The sequence below is a fragment of the Macaca thibetana genome, chromosome 14, assembly GCF_024542745.1.
Source record: "Macaca thibetana thibetana isolate TM-01 chromosome 14, ASM2454274v1, whole genome shotgun sequence".
NCBI lineage: Eukaryota > Metazoa > Chordata > Mammalia > Primates > Cercopithecidae > Macaca > Macaca thibetana.
In genome coordinates this window covers 6,879,042-6,896,948 of record NC_065591.1, presented here as the reverse complement: position 1 = coordinate 6,896,948, position 17,907 = coordinate 6,879,042, and the positions used below count along the sequence as shown (strand labels likewise).

Here is a 17,907-nt window from a genome sequence, read left to right as displayed (position 1 = left end):
CGCTGCACGCCTGGGGGCAGGGGTGGGTTGGATTGTGCCAGGGGGAGCCCCTGGTCCGGGAGGGAGGGGTCTCTGTAGGACCACAGGGTCACAGGCTGGAGGAGTTTTATTTCAAATGGTTGCCTGATGCCTGTGGGGGTGGGGGTGGGGGTGGGGGTGGGGGTGGGGGTGGGGCCCTTCCCGTGGTGAGGGGGGTACACGTGGACTTGGGAACTGGTGGGGGGTGACAGTCTGAGGTGTGGTCATGTGGGGTGGGGGTCCAATCCAGCCATGGCATCTTGGGAAGCAGAGGTACAGGGAGTGAGTGGCCGTGGCAGAGATGGGACACCAAGACCAGCTGCTACAGTGCGGTGACATGGAGGCCCTGGCCCCCAGCTGCCCTGGCACTGTCGTCCCAGGCCGCGCTGCCAGCAAAGGCGTGCAGGTCACTCAGCAGGGCCTCAGCACTGCCCCCTGCGCTTGCTGGTCCTGGGGAGCCAAGGACCAGGTCGCCCTCCGTGTCACTGTCTCTGGCTTCCTCAGCCCGCACGGGGACCTGCTCTGGGCTGGACGCCTCTCCACATAGCTGCTCGCCTTCCCCGGGGTCAGCCTGCAGGCCACCATCCGTGACGTGGTCATAGTCTGCGTCCTGCTCATCCTCCTGGCGCTCAAGATCATTGTCTGGGGACCCCAGCTCAGCTCGGGCCTGCAGCCAGCGGCCCGGGGGGCTGGCCCAGAGCAAGCGCCGTGTGCGGCCCCACAGCGCGGCACCCAGGCGGGCCGGGTGGTAGTAGCCCCCCGAGTCACGGCTGAGGCGGCGCCAGGCCAGTGCCAGGCCGGTGACCAGCAGCAAGAGCAGCAGCAGCAGCAGGACAACGGTGACAGAGCTGGAGCCCACGCTGTCCTCCGCGCTGCCACCTGAGCCCAAGGCCCCTGGCAGGGCCAGCAGCATCCCGAGCCCTAGGGTGCAGGGCAGAGCCTGTGGGAGACAGGCAGGGGCTCAGAGGGCTCAGCACCTGGGGTGGGGCCTGGTGCGGGGCAGGCTGGGTGATCAAGACCACTTTCCTTTTTTTCTCTTTGGGATCCTCTTGGGACAGCCAAGCAGAGAAGGCCAAGGCCTTATTTGGTCAACCAGGCTCTGGCCCTGTGAGATCAGCCCCCATTCCTCCAACCTCCTCCCTACCACTCGCCTCCCCCAACCGCTGCACAGAGCCACCTGCCTGGGGCCTTCGCACTGGCTGTTCCCTCTGCCCGGAAAGCTCCACCTCTTCCCACCCTCCCCTCCCCCAGGCTGCATGGCCTGCTCACTGTGCTCAAAGGTCACCCCAGTGAGGCTGAACCTGACCTTAACCTCTACCCTGATGTCTATCACTGCAGCCCACCCCAGCACCCCCTAGCACTCAGCGCCTTTTTCCTCTCATGCCACCTAATCAAGAGATAATTGTACTCATTTTGTATGTCTATTATCTACCCCCCACAATAAGCTGCTAGGAGAAGGGGGCTTTTTGGGTCAAGCATGTTAGTAGGTAGTCAGCGTGGGTGAAACATGTCTAGGCTGCCTGGGTGGGTGGGGGAGGAGATGGGAGGGAGGGAAAGAGGTTGCTAGTTGGTGTCAGGGCTCGCTCTCCCTGAGGCCTGGGATGGAGGATGGAGGATGGAGGGGCCTGGACCCTCCCCGAGGCAACTGCTCATCTTCTGCTTGGCCAGGTCCCCAAGCAGGGCTCCGGGAGGCCCCTCTTCCTCCCTCCCCACCACGGGGCTGCCCCAGCTGCAGGGTTTCCGTTCCACTCCCAGTCCCTGAGGGCCCCAGGCGTGCAGGGCCGGGGGCTGGGGGAGGCGGGCGCAGCTGCCAGAGGAAGTCTGCGGTCGGAACAGGCTAGGTGGGGGGTGTCGGGGGAGGGGTGCTGAGGTGCAGCCAGCCTCCCCCAGCACCCCAGGCTGTCCACCCAGGTTCCAGGAATGCAAGTTCCCGCTCACAGGAAGACCAGGTGAGGGCCTTCCCCGGGCTCCTCAGGGGGGCCTGGTCCAGTGTGGGGTGCCGGGGGCCATGCTGGGAGTCCCAGAGAGCCCAGCTCAGGTGAGAGAAAGGTCCAGCCTCTGCCATACTTCTCTTAGGTCTCACCTCTTCCCCGGAGCCAGTGTGGGGCCCTCCTCAGCTCCACCGGCCCAGACAGTCCAGCCCCGACCGCCTGTGGCCCCCATCCCAAGAACCCGGGGGTTCGGAGGCTCACCATTGGTCCACAGGCCCCTCCGCGCCGGGCACCCACCTCCAGCTCTGGCTGTGTTGAGCGAGAAGTGAGCTCAGTGCTCGTCTGCAGTGAAGGGTGGCCCGGGCTTCCGCTTCCTGCCCACATACCCCATCTGCCCCTCCCTGCTGCAGGACCCCTGGTCCACACCAGACCCTCCCCGGCCTTCCTGGAGGAGGCTGGGCTGCAGGGCCTGTCCTCCAAGGGAGAAGCAGCACCAACTTGAAGCTGGATGCAGCCTTGCATGTGTGCCCAGGTCCTCTGCCTCAGTTTCCCTGCCTGACAATCCAGGGGAGCAATGTCTATGGGGCTGCTCACTGCCCCCACACCGGCACATGGGTGACTCCTGCGACATCATCTGTCTCCAGGTTTCCAGACTTCTCAGCCCCACCCTTGCAGCGGCAGGTCAGCCCGGCTTTTAGAAAGAGAATTTTATTTGGAATGAAAATATAGAGCCCACCTTCCCGCCTCCTCTGGGGAGGGAGCAGAGGGCTGGGCAGTGGTCAGGGAAATGGTCCCTCAGAGGAGGAGGAGCTCGCCTGGGCATGGAAATCCTCCACAGGAACAGTGAAGAAAGCTGGGTGGTGGCTTCGGCCTCGGCCCGGGACAGGTCGGGGTGGGAACCGACCCCTGCGCTGCCTCAGAGGCCCTGGGCAGCCAGCCAGCCGGGTGCGACCCGCTGGCAGAAGCTGAGTGGGAAGGGGGCGGAGGAGGAGATGAAGGTGGCGCGTGGCTGTGGCCCTACGCATCCCCGTTCTCCATGCGGCCCAACTGCTCCTCCAGGCGGCAGATGCGCTCCCCCTGCTCCTTGACCAGCGCTCTCAGGGCCCGCAGCTCCTGCATCACCTCCTCCAGCTTCCCAGCCTCCTGTGGGGACATGACGTGGGGGTAGGGGGTGGTGGTCAGGGGCTGCTAAGCCATAGCCCTCCCAAACCCACCACTACCCCAGCGAGGGAGAGCAAATGGCCCAGGCCCACACAGCAGGCCAGGGCCACAGGAGGGGCTCCCAGCATCACCCCTGCCTGTGGGTGCATACCCCAGCTCTGGTCAGGCTGCCGCTGGGAGTGGTATCAGCAGCAGTGGTGGTGGCTGCAGGGGCCCCCAGGCGGGAGGAGCCCAGGGCCGCGGCGGGCCGGCTGTCAGACAACACGTTGCGCCGGCTAATCTTCAGGTCCCGCTGCTTGCTGGGCACGTAGGCCTCCCGCAGCGAGATGAGGATCGGGTCAGCGTCCCGCCCGCTCACCCACTCCTCAGCCTCCAGGGCTGCCTCGGGCCCGGCTGTGTCGGGGTACAGATCATCCTGGAAGAGGTCCGACTGGGCAGGGGGCCAGGACGTCAGGATCAGTTGGGAGGCCCCATAGGGTCCCCTCATCCCTGGGCCTCCAGGCTTGCACTCTGTTAACCCATTCTCCCATGGCCTGGCCCCAAGGGGCCTCTCGAAAGCTCCATTGTGGCCTTTCACTTCCCTTCTGGACGCCGCCAACAGCTCCCTCTGAAGCTTTCCCACCCTTCTGAGCAAGGCCCCTGTCACCACCTTCCCCTGCAGGCCACAGGGGCCACTGTGTGGCTTTGTGGGATTCTGGGGTCCATGGACTGTGAGCTCCTGGAGCAGGCCCTATCAGCTCAGCTCTCAGCTTCACTCCCCAAAATGTGCCTGGCATGTTGAAAGAGCAGTCGGCAAACGCTGGCCAGAGAATCATGGAAGCGTGTCCAAGGCTCTTGGTATCTGAGGCCAAGCCACATGTGGCCCGGTCCCCTCTTCATGGGATTCCCCACTGCGGCCAGACTCCGTGTTCCTCTCTCCATTCCCACCACCGTGCCCTTCGCCTGGCCTGCCCCCAGTGGATGGCGCCACCCTAGCTGTGCTATGGGTACTGCCTCCTTCAGGAAGATCTCTGGCTCCCACTCCCTCCCTGACTGCCTGGCATCCTTCTCCTGTGGCTCATCCAGGGCAGGGCCCCCACTCACCCTGTGTCTCATCCCCACTTGCCCCCTGACTGGCACAGCCCAACAGCTGGCTGGTACAAGGGCAAGCTGGCATCTGTCCAGCTCACTGCCCACAAACCATACTAGGTCATGTTCCGTTCACAGGCCTTGCCCTAGTCACAATTGCATGGCCTGCCTGCTGGAGAAAGGGGCAAATGAGCAGAGGGACAGGTGGCCTCACCTTTCTTGGCACAGTCATGACGATGGGCTCACACTTGCGCTCGTGAAGTTTGTAGAACCTGGGGATGCGAGGAGCAGCCGTGGGTGGAACACCTGCCCTCCCCACCGCCAGCTCTCCTAGCTCCCAGCATCCTTCACTTCCAGTCCTCACCCCAGGACCTCCACAGGCTGACCCCTAAGGCGGCTAGACCGCCACACAGGCTGCCTCGTGACAGTTCCCATGGCCCGCCGGGCCTCCCTGGCCCAAGGTTTCAGCCTGCTCCTGAACAGCCTCCAGTGACCTGACCTCTTACCTTGGATGCCCCTGTCCCTGAGTGGCCTCGCTGGCCCTCTTACCGGGCAATCTCGCACTTGCTGACCTCCAGGCCCCGCTTGGGCATGCTGCCCATGCCCCGCTGGGGCTCCTTGCTGGTGAATGTGTTCAGGAAGTGGATGTAGGGGGGCTCCTCTGTGATCTCAAAGTACCGGATGCTGGAGTCGCCCTGTGTGGGGAGGGGGCTCAGCACCCGGGCATGCCTCTTCCCTGCCCCTCGCCAGCCCTGCCCAGCCCCACCTTGCCGCAGACGTAGACCACACTGGTGTCGGGGTCGTAGAAGGGCAGCAGGGCCCCGTTGCTCGAGTCCAGTTCCTGCAGGGCCATGGGTTCCTCGAGGTTTTCCTGGCACATTGGGGGCAGTCAGGCCAAGCAGAACCTCCTTGCCCCCTAATCCCAAACCAGGACGGGCCTTAGCTGGCCTCACTAAGGCCAGCCAGCACTGCCCCCTAAATGCAGGTGGGCCCTCTGCTGCCTCTATGCCTTTTCCCACATGACGACCCCCACCTGGCCCTCCTGGCTCCACTTTTTTCCCAGGGTCCCTCTTTTCCAGCTTCCTCCAGGCCTTAAGACTATGCCCAGGCCACTGAACAAGTGCTGAAACATACCCCACCGTGGGGAGCCTGGGGTGCCAGCAGCACCAGCCCCAGATCAAGGGGCCCTGGAGGTCACTGTGCAGAAGCAGAAAGGGCTGGGGGAGAGGACGCTTCAGGGCAGGGCCGGGAGGCTTGCTGGAGGAGGAGGCTTGCTGGAGGAGTGGGGAGCCCTGCATAGGCAGTGGGTGGTACAGGCAACCAAGGGAGAGAAAGGTTCTTTCGTTGGTATGAACATGGGCAAAGACACGGAGGCAGTGGGAGGCCATGGGGGAGTGGCGGGGCAGTTGGGCGAGCAGGGGGCAGGAGAGGAAAGGCTGACAGAGTCCCCAGCCCTGAGAGCCTCAAGTGCCAGGTAGAGAACCTAGGAACCACAGGCCTCTCCGGTGAACCATGCCTGCCTGGCCCAGGGCAGAGCTCTCCAGGGTGGGGCCCAAGTCTCAAGCTTGCCCCCTTAAGCTGGCCACTCACTGGGTCCCAGAGTGCCAGCTGCCGCTCACTCATTCGGCTGAAGCCCGTGGTGAACACCTTGCCATCTGCCAGGAAGATGGCTCGCATGGGCCGGGCCCCCTCATGAGCCCTCTCCCGCTCCTGTGGGGGGGACAGGCTGGTCAGTGCAGTGCCCTGCTCAAGGCCCTGGGCCTATTCACAGCCATCCTTGCCCTCTGAGGCCACATACTGCCATCAGGGTGCCCCGACGGGGGTCGATGATGCGCACGCTCTTGTCCTTGCACGCTGAGCAAAACAGGCTGCCGTTGCGGTTCCAGCTGACGTTGTAGATGAGGTCAGGGTGCAGGCTGTCCAGGCGGTACAGCTCCTCTGCTGTGCCCACGTTCCAGATGAGTACCACGTTGTCACAGCCTGGCAGGTGAGGGCTGTCAGCTCAGGCCAGGCGGGTGGCAGGAGGCCATTAGCTCACCAGGCCAAGGCCCACTCTGCCCACCACCCTGGGACAGACTGGGTCTCTCCAACTCTGAGGGCCTCAGCTTTCCCATCTGTCAGGTGGGCCCTGGAGGGGCTGCTGGGGTGTATGGAGAGGTCCGTGGGGGGACAAAACGGGGGGCGGTGCAGACCTGCACTAAGCAGCACGTTTCGGGCCGTGGGGTGCCAGGCGATGATGCCCACTCGCTTGGTGTGCCCCTCCAGTACCACCACCGGCTCTGTCAGTGGGGAGGTCAGCCCATTCTCTGGGATCTGCCACACCTGTGGTAGGGATAGGGCCACCAGGCTCAGTCCTCTGATGGCCCTACTGCTGGCCCCCTTGAGCCACGCCCGAGACCCTGGCCCAGCCAGTCCTGTGCCTCACCATGACCGTGCAGTCCTCCGAGCCGCTGGCTATGACTTCGTCATTGTGGGGACACCAGTCGATGTCCAGGACAGGTCCCGTGTGCCCACACACCGTCGGGTAGGCCTTGTCAATGCGGCCCGTCTGTGGGCACGAGGGGGCAGTCAGGGGGCTTCATCCCTCCCGGAGTCTTGGTCTTCCCTTCCATGGAGTGGGAATGACGTGCAAGTCCTGGCTCACAGGTGGCCCAGATGTGACTGTGCCCCACTTGCCAGGTGAGCAGGAAATGTTTGCTGCCTCTAATCCTGACTCTATGGCAACAGGCCACTCTCTATCTGTGCTAACACTTGGGGCAATAAATGTGGGTTATAACGCCTGCCCAGCAGTGTGAGAAATGGCAAGATGAGGGATTTGAGGTATGCAGAAAGGCCCAGCAGGGGTGGCCGAGGTGCCTCCTCTTCCCCCCAACCCTGACAGGACCCACCTTGCTTAGGGGGAGCACCAGAAAGGCACCCCCGCCACTGGCCTCCACAATCACTGCCAGGAACTTGGGGTTGACAGCGCAGAAGGTGCTGTCCCAGGTAACACGGGACACGCGAATGTCCTCATAGCACTGGTCGTTCTTGACCGGCTGCCCGAACACATGCCGGAATTTGCTCTGCCGGACCACTTTGCGGAAGGACATGCCTGCGGGACAGAGAGGCCGGGGTCAGCTCTGTGCAGCCGAACAACTCCAGCCCTCCCTAGGCTGCTGAAGGTGAGCCGAGAGGAGGCAACCGGGGGCCTGGCCACTGTAACCCTCCTGGGTCTCAGTTTCCCCAGTTACAGAATGGGGTCACAGGTGCAGAGCCTGGCCACCTCTCACCCGGCAGGCAGTGATCTGAGGGGTAAATGCTCCGGCCCCGATCACCGCTGAGTGCTGAGGGGCTTTGCAGGATGCAGGGCCCCTCCCTGGCCCTGGTGTGTGTGCGGGGCAGGAGGTGGGAGGTGCCGGAGTTGGAGAGCTCTCAGCTCTGCTGTAGGTCCCAGCCAGTCGGGAGCAGCCTCCTTCCTGCCTAGAGATTCGGAGGCTGGGTAATGGGGAGGAAGGAGAGAGGAGGCAGGAAAAGTCTCTCTACTGTGGGGCCGAGTGAGGCCCCAGTTCTGAGTCCCAGGGAATGTCCAGGGAGCCCCGGCATGACCCCCAGGAAGAGATGGGGGTCGGGACGCAGCTGCCGGCCGCGAAGCAACCCAGAGCGGCCTCGGAGCGGGGTCCAGGGTGAACCAGGAGCCCAACTTCCAGGGACCCCCGCCCAGGAGAGGAGAGGATGGGCGGCCAAGGGGAGTAGGACTAAGAGTGGGCGCAAGGGAGGGGAAAGGCTCCTGGGACCCGCGATCCCCGCTCAGCCCCCGCAGCCCCGCCCAGCCTGCGCCCGCGCCCCCAGCCCCGGCCCTGCCGCTCTTACCGGGGGCACCGGGGTAGCCGGGGGCTGCGGCACCGGCTTCGGGCGGCTCCGGATCCCGGCCTCTGGGAAGCAGGAAGCGGGATTCAGGAAGTGACTGAGGGACCGGGAGCGGGGGCGGGGACGGGGCAGGGGCTCGCGGGGGCGGGGCCGAGGTCACGCGCGGAGGGGCGGGGCGGGAGGCTGAGCGGCGCCGCCGGGGGCGGGGCCAGGGGAGCCCCGCCCCCAGGACCCGGTAGAGCGCCCCCCTCTGCAGCTCCTGGGGAAGAAGGGGGCGGGGCAGGACCGACGGCGGCCGCCGCAGAGGCGCCGCAGGTGCGGCTGCAGGCTTTCCGCGAACGCAAAGCCCTTTCGCGGTCCTGCTTCTCACAGTAGCATCCGCAGGAGTCTCCAGGATTCGGTGAGGCCCCGCCTTCCCGGCCCCCGACCGAACGCACGCCTCCAAAGGGCCCCATTACCGCCCCCAACAAATAAATGTAGAATCTACACGGACCGTGGATATGTTCACGTGACTCTTTTTAAGTTATAAAAGTTCATGCTCTTGGTTAACAATATAAAGAAAATAACAGCAGGTGTTGGGGTGGTTTTTTTTTGAGACAAGGTGTGTCACCCGGGCTGGAGTGCAGTGGCATGATCATGGCTCACTGCAGTCTCGACCTCCTAGGCTCAAGGGATCCTCCTGCCTCAGCCTCCCAATTAGCTGGGACTCCAGACACAAACTTAGCCACGACTGGCTAAGTTTTCTTTTACCTTTTGTGGAGATGGGGTCTCTTGCTCTGTCACCCAGGCTGGTGGTTTTTTTTTTGTCTTGTTTTGTTTTGAGTCTGTCTCCCAGGCTGGAGTGCAATACCACGATCTCGGCTCACTGCAACCTCTGCCTCCCGGGTTCAAGCAAGTCTCCTGCCTCCGCCTCCCGAGTAGCTGGGACTACAGGCACGCGCCACTATGTACAGCTAATTTTTTTTTTTTTTTTTGAGACTCTTGCTCTCTTTTCAGGCTGGAGTGCAATGGCGCGATCTCGGCTCACTGCAACCTCTGCCTCCCGCATTCAAGCAATTCTACTGCCTCAGCCTCCCAAGTCGCTGGGATTACAGGTGCCTGCTACCATGCCCTGCTATTATTTTGTATTTTTATTAGAGATGGGGTTTCGCCAAGTTGGCCAGGCTGGTCTTGAACTCCTGACCTCAGGTGATCCACCTGCCTTGGTCTCCCAAACTGCTGGGATTACAGGCGTGAGCCACCGCGCCCAGCCCCCCAGGCTAGTCCTGAACTCCTGGGCTCAAGCAATCCTCCTGCCTCAGCCTCCCAAAGTGCTGGGATTACAGGTGTGAGCCACTGTGCCCATCGAGAAAACAGCAGTGTTTATGGAATGAGTGGAAGACCCAGGAGTCCCATTTTTCGGGGTAAACACCTGTGCATTCTGCCGAGCCTTCTTATTACAAGTCGAAAGGGGGCCATGGCCAGCAAGTCCCTTGCACCTTGCCTTCTTTTCTCCACCATCTCACTTGGAGGCCTGGAAATCCATTCACAGGCCTCTGTCTTCCTCTAGCCAGCTCCTGTGACAAGGAGCCCAGACTAGCCTCTCCAGATCCACCCCATCCCATTCCACACGTGGAGTGTACCCCTGCTCCCTTAGGCCAGCGACTCTGGGGCACTGGCTACTTCCCTTATTCCTTCCTTGAGCATCCACTGCCCTGGCTGACCGATGGCACCGTCCCTTTCCTAGAAAGAGACGGGTGGAGGAGGAAGCGGGGGAAGAGCAGAAGCCACAGGAGCCTTGTCTCTGGCTACAAGAAGCCCCCACTGTGTGTCTGAGAGTTACCTCGGGCTTGTCCCCCATCTCATTCCCATCACCACACCCCATTGAGGAAACAGGCACAGAGAGGTGCGGTGCCCGCCTGCTTGGGTCCAAAGCCCTTGCTTTTCCTACTGCTGTATAAACCCTGGGGCTGGATGGATCTAGATCCCACCCACCTTCCTTCCCACCCCAAGACCTGGGCACATCCTGTTCTCTCCATCTGGAAACTCTTTCCTCAGATCCCAAAAAGTCTCCATTCCCCACTCAATCCAGGTCTCTGGTCAGATGTCACCTCCTCCTAGGGCTCTCACGGACCACTCCTCACCCAGCCACTCTCTGGGCCTTGCTTGTCCTGACTGCATTATTCTTTTTTTTTGGAGACAGGGTCTTGCTCTGTTGCCCAGGCTGGAGTGCAGTGGCATGGTCCTAGCTCACTACCACCTCACACGCTGGGGCTCAGTCCTCCCACCTCAGCCTCCCAAGTAGCTAGGACTACAGGCACGCAGCACCTTGCCTAGCTAATTTTTATTTTTGTAGAGATGGAGGTCTCCTGTGTTGCCCAGGCTGGTTCCAAATTCCTGGCCTCAAAGGCCTCAAAAAATCCTCCTGCCTCAGCCTCCCAAAACTCTGGGATTACAGGTGTGAGCCACCACCCGGCCTGTGTTCTTCTGCGGCGCCGCCTGATGTGCATCAGGTGCTTATTGGTGTATGTGCTTTGTGTCAGCCTCCACCAGAATGTCAGCAAATCGAGGGGAAGGACTTTGCCTATCTTCCTACTGTATTCCCACCACCTAGAACAAGACCCAACACTCGGGATGAGATCAAGTAATGTATGAGGAATGAATGAATGAGCAGCAACCCTGAATGTAGAATTGAACAATATTCATAATCACAACTCTCAGAATCAATGAAGGAGAGGGAAGGAAAGGCATTTCTCACCTGGAGAAGGAGTGGGTCTTCCAGATGGCAGCAGGAGACTGGCCCCCTGGGATGTGGTAGGCAGGAGGTGTGTGACTGGGCAATGTCTTTGGGCTGAGCCCACCTTCATGCTCATGTTCTCTAACACAAAATCCTCCTCCATGGGCCACTAGGAGAACTCTTTTTTTTTTTTTTTTTGAGACAGAGTCTCGCTCTGTTGCCCAGGCTGGAGTGCAGTGGCGCGATCTCGGCTCACCGCAACGGAAACCACCTTTGCAAAACTGTGAGACAGTGAAAGAGATCTAACTTAACTGAATCCATCTTGCTTCTTTTTTTTTTTTTTGAGACGGAGTCTTGCTCTGTCGCCCAGGATGGAGTGCAGTGGCCGGATCTCAGCTCACTGCAAGCTCCGCCTCCTGGGTTTACGCCATTCTCCTGTCTCAGCCTCCCGGGTAGCTGGGACTACAGGTGCCTGCCACCTCGCCCAGCTAGTTTTTTTGTATTTTTTAGTAGAGACAGGGTTTCACTGTGTTAACCAGGATGGTGTCGATCTCCTGACCTCATGATCCGCCCGTCTCGGCCTCCCAAAGTGCTGGGATTACAGGCTTGAGCCACTGTGCCCAGCCTCCATCTTGCTTCTAATCTCTAAGCTGTCCTTGTTCATTTCTGGGTGTAGGTTGAACTAATTTTGGGAGAAACTTAGTTTATAAACAAAGACGGTAACAGCCCTTTCCCAAAGCAGACTTCGTCGTTGCCTGGGGACTAGATTGCCTTTGTAGGACTAACATTAGCCACAAGATTAGAAATTATGGTTTAGGGCCAGGTATGGTGGCTCACGCCTGTAATCCCAGCACTTTGGGAGGCCGAGGTGGGCGGACCACCTGAGGTCGAGAGTTTGAGATCACCCTGGCCAACATGATGAAACACAGTCTCTACTAAAAAATGCAAAATTAGCTGGGCGTGGTGTGCATGCCTGTAATCCCAGCTACTCAGGAGACTGAGGGAGGAGAATCGCTTGAACCCGGGTAGTGGAGGTTGTGGTGAGCTGAGATTGCGCCATTGCATTCCAGGCTGGGCAACAAGAGCAAAACTCCATCTCGAAAAAAAAGAAATTATGGTTCAGGAGTCAGGCAGCTGGAGACTACAAGATTCGGATCCTCCCTAAGCTGCTCCTAAGATCAGCGCTTGAGATATTTTGCAGACCCTGCACTTGATGGATCAGCTGGTACCACCCAGATCAATAAACTGGCTCCTCTGATCTTGTGGCCCCCACCCAGGAACTGCCTCAGTGCAAGATGACAGCTCTGACTCCCTGTGATTTCATCTCTGACCAATCAGCACTGCTGGTTCACTGGCTTCCCCCACCCACCAAGTTATCCTTACAAACTCTGCTCCCCAGATGCTCAAGGAGACCAATTTGAGTAAGAATAAAACTCCAGTCTCCCGCACAGCCGGCTCTGCATGAATTACTCTTTCTCTATTGCAATTCCCCTGTCTTAATGAATCAGCTCTGTCTAGGCAGCAGGCAAGGTGAACCCCTCGAGGGGGTTACACAACCTGTGTCTCCCGGGTTCAAGCAATTCTCCTGCCTCAGCCTCCCGAGTAACTGGCATTACAGGCATGCGCTACCACGCCCGGCTAATTTTTTGTATTTGTAGAGACGAGGTTTCACCATGTTGGCCAGGCTGGTCTTGAACTCCTGACCTCAGTTGATCCGCCTGCCTTGGCTTTCTAAAGTGCTGGGATCACAGGTGTGATCCACCGTGTCTGGCCTGAGAACTCTTCTTTATTCTGCAAAACCCTTCGGGCATTCCACCCCATCCTGTCCCACAGGTGGAGTCTGCCCCACCTCCCTCAGGCTGGCGGCTTTGGGGTACCAGCTACCTCGCTTATTCCTTTCTTGAGCATCCACTGCTCTGGCTGACCAAGGGTGATGGTCAGCACTGCTCTTTCTCCTGGATAGAAATCACCCATTATGGGTGGGATTCCCCTTGGGGTCCTTGGAAGTGGGGCTGGCCCACTCCCCAAGAGGTGGGGTTTGGAGTGTGGACCAGAGCTGAAGGCAAGCAGCTGGTGCTGAGGTTTTATTTCCCAATCTGCCTGCCATGCTGAAAAGGCTCTGGGAGCCCTGCCCAGGAAAAGGGAGAAGGGCACTGTGGAGTGCCCCAAGGGGGACCAGAGTCCAGGCCCTGAAGCTCAGAGTGTGGACTTCAATGGGATGGGGAGAGCAAGAGCTTCCCTTGTGGAACAGGAGGCAATGCCGTGGTGGGGAGGCCTGGGGGGCAGGCAACCTGCCACTCAGGCGCTGGCCTGTGGCTCAGTATTGGTCCCAGGGCTGAGTGAGACCAGGAGGTGCCCACTGCTGTCATCAAATTAATGGCTGACGATCACGAACGCTTCATAGGGATTCACAGTCCTGCAAGATGGATTCCATTATTAAGACCCTCATTTTACAGATGAGGAAACTGAGTCCCAAAGAGGCTAAGAGCTTTGTGGAAGGTCACACAGCCTGTGGGTGGTGGAGCCAGGATTCAGACAACCCCTGATGGTCACCAGAGAGTGCACCTTTTTTTTTTTTTTTTTTTTTTTTTTTTGAGATGGAATCTCGCTCTGTCGCCCAGGCTGGAGTGCAGTAGTGCGATCTCGGTTCACTGCAAGCTCTGCCTCCCAGGTTCATGCCATTATCCTGCCTCAGCCTCCCGAGTAGCTGGGACTACAGGCGACCACCACCACGTCTGGCTAATTTTTTTGTATTTTTAGTAGAGAAGGAGTTTCACTGTGTTAGCCAGGATGGTCTTGATCTCCTGACCTCGTGATCTGCCCACCTCACCCTCCCAAAGTGCTGGGATTACAGGTGTGAGCCACCACGCCCGGCCAAGAGAGTGCACCCTTTTTTTTTTTTTTTTGAGACGGAGTCTCGCTCTGTCGCCCGGGCTGGGGTGCAGTGGCGCGATCTCGGCTCACTGCAAGCTCTGCCTCCCGGGTTTATGCCATTCTCCTGCCTCAGCCTCCCGAGTAGCTGGGACTACAGGCGCCCGCCACCTCGCCCGGCTAGTTTTTTTTTTTTTGTATTTTTTAGTAGAGATGGGGTTTCACCATGTTAGCCAGGATGGTCTCGATCTCTTGACCTCGTGATCCGCCCGTCTCGGCCTCCCAAAATGCTGGGATTACAGGCTTGAGCCACCGCGCCCGGCGAGAGTGCACCCTTAACCCCACCCAGGTGGCTCCAGAATGGAAGGCTGGCCAGAAGGCATCTAGCTAGTGCCCAAGAAATACTGGATGAATGAATTCAATAAATTCATGCCTGGCCAGAAATCTCTCTCCCATGGGCCTCAGTGCCCAAAATTCCATCACTACGACTATGCTTCTGGTATCACCACCACCACCGCCCACGGCACTTCCCATCCCTGGGCTCAGTCAGTGATCAGAACTGCCAAGCCTGCAAGGGGAACATGATCACTCCATTTTACAGAGGAGAAAATGGGTTGAGAGGAAGTTAGTAACCAGAACCCAGACCTGACTGTATCACCCTAGGCTGCCTGCACCGTCTGCTGCGTTTGGAAAATGCAGGTGTCTCTGGGAAGGGTTGCACATCAGACATCATTGTCATTTATACCTGCTGGGAAGGGCATCTCAGTTGCTGAAGGTCACGATACTGAGCTAATGGGATAAGGGGGTATGACTGGAACACTGGGGGTTGGGAGAACGCAGGTGCGGTGGGTGCCAGGAGAGGATGATGGGTAGGAAAAGGGAAGTGGAGTGGGGGTTGGAAGATAAACCTTCAGCACTTCTAGTTTTTTCTGCAGCATCAGCAGCTTGAGAGGGAAGAACTGGTTCTGCCCTAGAGAGGCTGTGTGACCTCTGGGAGCCTTTGCCCTTTATAGAACCACTGGTGCCCTGAGCTGTGTGTGCTTGGACAACTTCCCATCTGTGCACTTGGGCTCAGACAGAGGGAGGCTGCTATTCAGGCAGGATCGGGGCCCTCTGTACCTGCAGCCCCCACAGAGAATCTAGTGCTGCCCTCCACGGGAGGTGGGGAGCAGGCGGATGCTAATCGAACTTTTAAATAGAGTCAGACTTTGAAGTCCTCTGCAGGCCCCCAAAGCACAGGGGCGGCCCTCTGATCTTAGGCCACCTGGGTGTCTGCAGCCCAGACTGGTCACAAGATCCCAGATGCCTGGGCCAGGTGGTGGCTCTCCCTGCTGCCTCCTCCATCCATCCCCAGCCTCTAAAGGGACATCCCTGTATGTGGATGAAGGAGAAGAAAGGCCAGTTTGCCAAGCCCCTCCGTGTGCCAGGCTCTTGTGGGTGCCTTACACACTTTCTCATTTCATCCTCTCAATAGCCGATGACACGGGAGCTTGGAAGGTGAAGTTGCTCCTCCAGAGTCGCTCAGCTGGGACATGGCAGAGCTGGGTTTGAATCCAGGCTAGGCAGCTCTTGCCTCTTCTGGCGCCTTGCTGAGGGAGGCCCTGCCCCAGCCTCAGTGACTGTTGGGGGAAGGGGACTGGTGGACCAGGCTTGGCCATGCCAGGCCAGCTTGTGGGTCACCAGGGCCTCGGGCTCCTGCTTGGGGCTGGTGGCTCCTGTGAGGCCCTCTTCTCTGCAGGGACTTTTTTGTTTCACATCCTTGTGTCCAGGCCCAGAGGAGGAGAGGGAGGGAAGGACCAAGGGGAGGTCAGGTCAAGCCCGGGGAAAGTGCCCCCTGTTGTCCTGCAGGACTGAGGCCCAGGGGAGAGTTGTCAGCAGGGTCTGGGGTGTTGAGGGACAGAACCCTGCAAGACGCCATTAGCTGTGGTTCGGAGGCTGTTGGGCAACTGTGTGTGTGTTGGGAGCAACCATGGAAAAGGCTGGTGGCTGGGAGCAGGGGACGCTGACATGGAACTGCCTGAGACTTTTGGCTGGTTTGTTTCCCCTCCCTCAAGTCCTCCTTCCAGGCCCCAGGGACTCGGCAGGGTTTTTAAGGACAACGCCGTCCGCAGCTCCCCACCTGTCTGACTGGCTGGTTCCTCTGTCTCCCCTGTGCTCTCTCACCGCTCTCGTGGGCCTGGGCGTTCCTGGACTTTCACGTGGGGCCTGCACCCTGGGCCGTCTCTGGCGGGGTGCCACTGGGGCTTTCTCCTTCAGAGACAGGAGGTGTGGCTGGGTCCTCAGGGGCCCCTGGGGTGGGATGTGAGGATGGGGCTGGGGAGGCTTCATCACAGGGACTGGGCACACTGGCAGCGGCTTCAGGGGTCTGGACCTTAGTGTCTGACTGTGGCTGGGCCGTGAGGTTCAGCTGTGGCTGGGCCACAGAATCAGACTGTGGCTGGGCCATGGGGTTCAGCTGTGGCTGGGCCACAGAATCAGACTGTGGCTGGGCCATGGGGTTCAGCTGTGGCTGGGCTGTGGGATGTGATCGTGGCTGGAGTATGGGGTTCACCTGAGGCTGGGCCACAGGATCCATCTGTGGCTGGGCCTCTGCCATCAGCTCTGGCAGAGTTGGACCCTGAGAATCCAGCTGGGTCTGTGGCTCTGCTGGCGTGAAGCTGCCCGGCCGCTCCTCGCAGAGAGCTGCCGCGAAGGACGAAAGCACAGAACGCAGCAGGGTCCGGAGGTCGGCACTGGCCATGAGGCAGAGGAAGGGGCTGAGGCAGCTGTTGAGCAGGATCAGGTAGTCGGAGTAGACCAGGGCTTCCCAGAGCAGGTAGCCGGAGTATATGTCCCACAGGAAGGCCAGGTAGAGCAGCTGGGCCAGCTGATAGGGCAGCCTCAGGACCACGTAGGCCGACAGAATGGTCCTGGCCACACGGGCGAAGCCCTGGCAGGCTGCGGGCTGTTGTTGGCGGCGGCAGGTGCGACAGGCTGTGGCCTGGGTGAGCACATGGCAGACGAGCAGCAGGAGGAAAGGCAGGAAGCCCCCCAGGACCTCCAGCATCCGCAGCGACAGCTCCTCGCTGTCCCAGAAGTCCAGGCAGATGACCAGGTCGTACCACCAGACGGCGGCCTCAGGGAAGACCAGCCAGGGCACGCTGAAGAGTGTGGCCAGCACCCAGACCCCGGCGCAGACCCAGAGGGGCAGGCGGGCTGGGCGGTGCCCAGGGTACCAATGTGGGCACAGCGCCAGCAGGCAGCGGTCCAGGCTGAGGGCAGCCAGCAGGAAGAGGCCGGAGGAGTAGGACACGCCCCACAGGAAGTAGTAGAAGCGGCAGGCGGCTGTCCCCAGTGGCCAGTGCCCCCCATGCTGGATCTCCAGGATCTGGAAGGCCGCTGCTGCCAGGAACAAGAAGTCAGAGAGGGCCAGACTGAGCAGGAGCAGCGCCAGACGCGTGCCCGCTCCATGCCGGGCCTGGGAGCCAGCCAGCCACGCCATCAGCCCATTGGCTGGCAGCCCAAGGAGCAGCAGGGCCACCAGGAAGACCGTGTCCCAGCCACCCTGGGGGTAGGAGTCTTCATCATCAAGCTCCGTGCGGGGCCCGTGGCCGGTGGCACCCAGGTTGGCTTCCATAGTAGTGTGCATTTGGGGTCCCTGGAGTCCTGCTGGACACGGAGTGGGTGCCTGGTGAATCAGTGATGGTGTGAATGACTGAGTATGGGAGAGACGGTGCTGTGTGTCTCCAGGCAAGTCGCCATCCCTCCCTGCGCCATTGTCATCGCCTTGTGGATAGTTATCCTCTGCCACGGACTTGAAGTGGGTGACCTCATGGAGTCCTCATACAATCTACTTTACAGGCAAAGAGAGGAAAGTTCAGAGAATCAGTGAAGGTAGGAAGGGAGGTGCCAGGGCTCAACCCAGACTTTTCTTTCTTTTTTTTTTTTTGAGAGACAGGGCCTTGCTCTATTGCCCAGGATAGAGTGTAGTGGCACAATCCCTGCAGTCTCCACCTCCTGGGCTCCAGCGACCCTCCCATCTCAGCCTCCCTAGTAGCTGGGACTACAGGTGTGCACCCACTACTCTTAAAATTTTTAGTAGAGACACAGTCTCACTATGTTGCCCAGGCTGGTCTTGAACTTGTGAGCTCAAGTGATCCTCCTACCTTGGCCTCCTAAAGTGTTGAGATTACAGGCGTGAGCCACTGTGTCCAGCCAGACTTAATCTTCTGCCATGTGGAATCCCACTGTGTCCGGGTAGACTAACCTGGAGGCTTTCAAACATTGTTTTTTTTGTTTGTTTGTTTTGTTTTGTTT

The 17,907-nt window shown here is 59.8% G+C and overlaps 4 protein-coding genes across 12 annotated transcripts in view; 1 reads left to right on the top strand and 3 right to left on the bottom strand.

Moving 5' to 3' along the window:
• The window catches only part of LOC126935360 (glutathione S-transferase P), a 175,241-nt gene that overhangs the window by 17,919 nt on the left and 139,415 nt on the right, over nucleotides 1-17,907 (top strand). Inside the window, exon 1 of one of the 7 annotated variants that reach the window (XM_050756682.1) lies at nucleotides 192-195. The exons of 3 other annotated variants lie outside the window; for them this stretch is intronic. The gene's annotated coding sequence lies outside the window, so the exon portion shown is untranslated. Of the gene's footprint in view, nucleotides 1-191; nucleotides 196-2,838; nucleotides 2,843-5,596; nucleotides 5,601-8,196; nucleotides 8,201-17,907 lie in introns of those variants that run through there. 3 more of the 7 variants (XM_050756668.1, XM_050756673.1, XM_050756694.1) reach the window with 3 other exon arrangements.
• PTPRCAP (protein tyrosine phosphatase receptor type C associated protein) lies at nucleotides 98-2,486 on the bottom strand. Its single transcript, XM_050756773.1, has 2 exons — nucleotides 2,211-2,486; nucleotides 98-958 (listed from the first exon to the last, which is right to left on the bottom strand). The coding sequence occupies exons 1-2, from the start codon at nucleotides 2,469-2,471 to the stop codon at nucleotides 341-343; spliced, it is 879 nt and encodes a 292-aa protein (XP_050612730.1). The 5' UTR covers nucleotides 2,472-2,486; the 3' UTR covers nucleotides 98-340.
• On the bottom strand, nucleotides 2,642-8,157 carry CORO1B (coronin 1B). 3 transcript variants are annotated; one of them, XM_050756715.1, is made up of 12 exons: nucleotides 8,028-8,157; nucleotides 7,448-7,652; nucleotides 7,067-7,269; nucleotides 6,604-6,726; nucleotides 6,371-6,500; nucleotides 5,977-6,158; nucleotides 5,769-5,888; nucleotides 4,945-5,049; nucleotides 4,728-4,873; nucleotides 4,393-4,450; nucleotides 3,262-3,540; nucleotides 2,642-3,092 (listed from the first exon to the last, which is right to left on the bottom strand). In XM_050756715.1, the coding sequence occupies exons 3-12, from the start codon at nucleotides 7,265-7,267 to the stop codon at nucleotides 2,967-2,969; spliced, it is 1,470 nt and encodes a 489-aa protein (XP_050612672.1). In that variant the 5' UTR covers nucleotides 7,268-7,269; nucleotides 7,448-7,652; nucleotides 8,028-8,157; the 3' UTR covers nucleotides 2,642-2,966. The 3 variants fall into 3 exon arrangements, with proteins under 3 accessions (XP_050612672.1, XP_050612671.1, XP_050612670.1); XM_050756714.1 differs by having other exon boundaries at nucleotides 7,448-7,637; XM_050756713.1 differs by lacking the exon at nucleotides 7,448-7,652.
• GPR152 (G protein-coupled receptor 152) lies at nucleotides 15,795-17,829 on the bottom strand. Its single transcript, XM_050756716.1, has one exon. It carries the CDS (start codon nucleotides 17,237-17,239, stop codon nucleotides 15,806-15,808), a length of 1,434 nt encoding a protein of 477 aa, XP_050612673.1. The 5' UTR covers nucleotides 17,240-17,829; the 3' UTR covers nucleotides 15,795-15,805.

Coding starts and splice junctions, on each gene's coding strand:
- PTPRCAP (XM_050756773.1), bottom strand. CDS start 2,471: ATGCAAGGCTGCATCCAGCTTCAAGTTGGTGCTGCTTCTCCCTTGGAG. Junction 959..2,210: donor GAGGGGCCTGTGGACCAATG/GTGAGCCTCCGA, acceptor TGTCTCCCACAG/GCTCTGCCCTGCACCCTAGG.
- CORO1B (XM_050756715.1), bottom strand. CDS start 7,267: ATGTCCTTCCGCAAAGTGGTCCGGCAGAGCAAATTCCGGCATGTGTTC. Junction 5,889..5,976: donor GTCGGGGCACCCTGATGGCA/GTATGTGGCCTC, acceptor TCCCCCCCACAG/GAGCGGGAGAGGGCTCATGA. Junction 4,451..4,727: donor AGCAAGTGCGAGATTGCCCG/GTAAGAGGGCCA, acceptor TCGCATCCCCAG/GTTCTACAAACTTCACGAGC.
- GPR152 (XM_050756716.1), bottom strand. CDS start 17,239: ATGCACACTACTATGGAAGCCAACCTGGGTGCCACCGGCCACGGGCCC.